Consider the following 1,191-nt stretch of genomic DNA (forward strand, 5'->3'; position numbering starts at 1 on the left):
CCTTGAATGTTTTTGTTTCAGTAAAGTCAGAGGCGTCCCTCTGCCTCCGCCTTCCTCACACTGCTCTGTAAACAGCCAAAGTAATACTTTAAGGCAGTTGGTTGCAAACAAACTTTGATTCCTGCTATAACAGATGTCAGAGTTTCTTGGTTTTTGGCTGCGTCTGGGGACATCTTGTGATGTTTTAGAGAACAGGACATGATCTCACATGGCGAGAAGCTCTTTAGTTCCTTAATCATTTCACGGTTCCTTCGGAGGCTTTTTTTCCACCTAAAACGTTTAGTTTCAGCTCAGTGATCAGCTGCAAAAGCTCGACGGGGAGCGGAAGAGTTGAATTATTCCAACCTGCAAGCAGCCCCTCACAAAAAAAAAAAAAAAAAAAAAAGTGGAAACTTTTTTCTCTGTCCATTTCACCCAAGTCCTGAAAAATCAGAATGGAATTAGAGAAAAACTACGCGACTCCAAGGACTGGCAGAACAGGTAGGACTCAGCCCCTTGTTTTTTAAATAGTTGTAAATAAATCTTATATTCCGGGGTCTGCGTGGAGAGGGGCCGGTGCGTTGTGCACCCGTAGTTTTTGCAGAGATTGTACCCGCAGATGGGTAGCTGTGTGTGCCTGCGCGTGATACTCAGGGTTATGCTTTGCACCAAATGTAAGACCCGGGGGTAGAAAATAGGACTGGTGCGGTCACGACGAGGTTGCAAGGCTTGGCAAAAATGGCTAGCCAGACACTTAATCAGAGCAGGCATCGTCCCCTGCCGCACGAAGGTGTGTGCCTGTACGTATCGCGGGGCTGAAGTGATTATATGGTGTTTGCCTGGTGATGTATCTTTTGGATCTTCAAAGGGATTATCTAGATTAACCATTTTCAAAGCAAGAGTCAACACTTACTCGGGAGCTTGACAGCCTTCGGCGGCATTAGGTGTGGAGGAGGCTGCCAGGCATATGAAAACAATTTGCATTTGGTGCGGGGCTGCAGGCTGGGCTCGCGCAGGCACGCAGCTAGACGGGGCTCTGGGGGGGCGACGCCGGCCTGCAGCCAGCGGTCTGGAGGGGCCGTGGAGGCCGTCCCCCCGCGGACAGCCACGCACGTATAAGAAGGAGCCTGGCTGCGGCGCGGGGACGCGTGGCTGCCTGCCAGCGGCCAGTGGCATCCCCGCAGCTCCAGTCCCGGCCGGCCGCTCCCGCGT

At 51.8% G+C, this 1,191-nt stretch overlaps 1 protein-coding gene across 1 annotated transcript in view; it reads left to right on the top strand.

The window, feature by feature from the left end:
- Nucleotides 1-217: 217 nt before the first annotated feature.
- PAX5 (paired box 5) overlaps nt 218-1,191 on the top strand; it is a 266,844-nt gene continuing 265,870 nt past the window's right edge. Inside the window, exon 1 of the mRNA XM_019555429.1 lies at nt 218-480. Within this exon, the coding sequence (XP_019410974.1) occupies nt 435-480 (46 nt within the window). The 5' untranslated portion in view covers nt 218-434. The remainder of the gene's footprint in view (nt 481-1,191) is intronic.

The sequence above is a fragment of the Crocodylus porosus genome, unplaced genomic scaffold (genome assembly GCF_001723895.1).
Source record: "Crocodylus porosus isolate Cpor-Errol unplaced genomic scaffold, CroPor_comp1, whole genome shotgun sequence".
In the NCBI taxonomy this organism is placed as follows: domain Eukaryota; kingdom Metazoa; phylum Chordata; order Crocodylia; family Crocodylidae; genus Crocodylus; species Crocodylus porosus.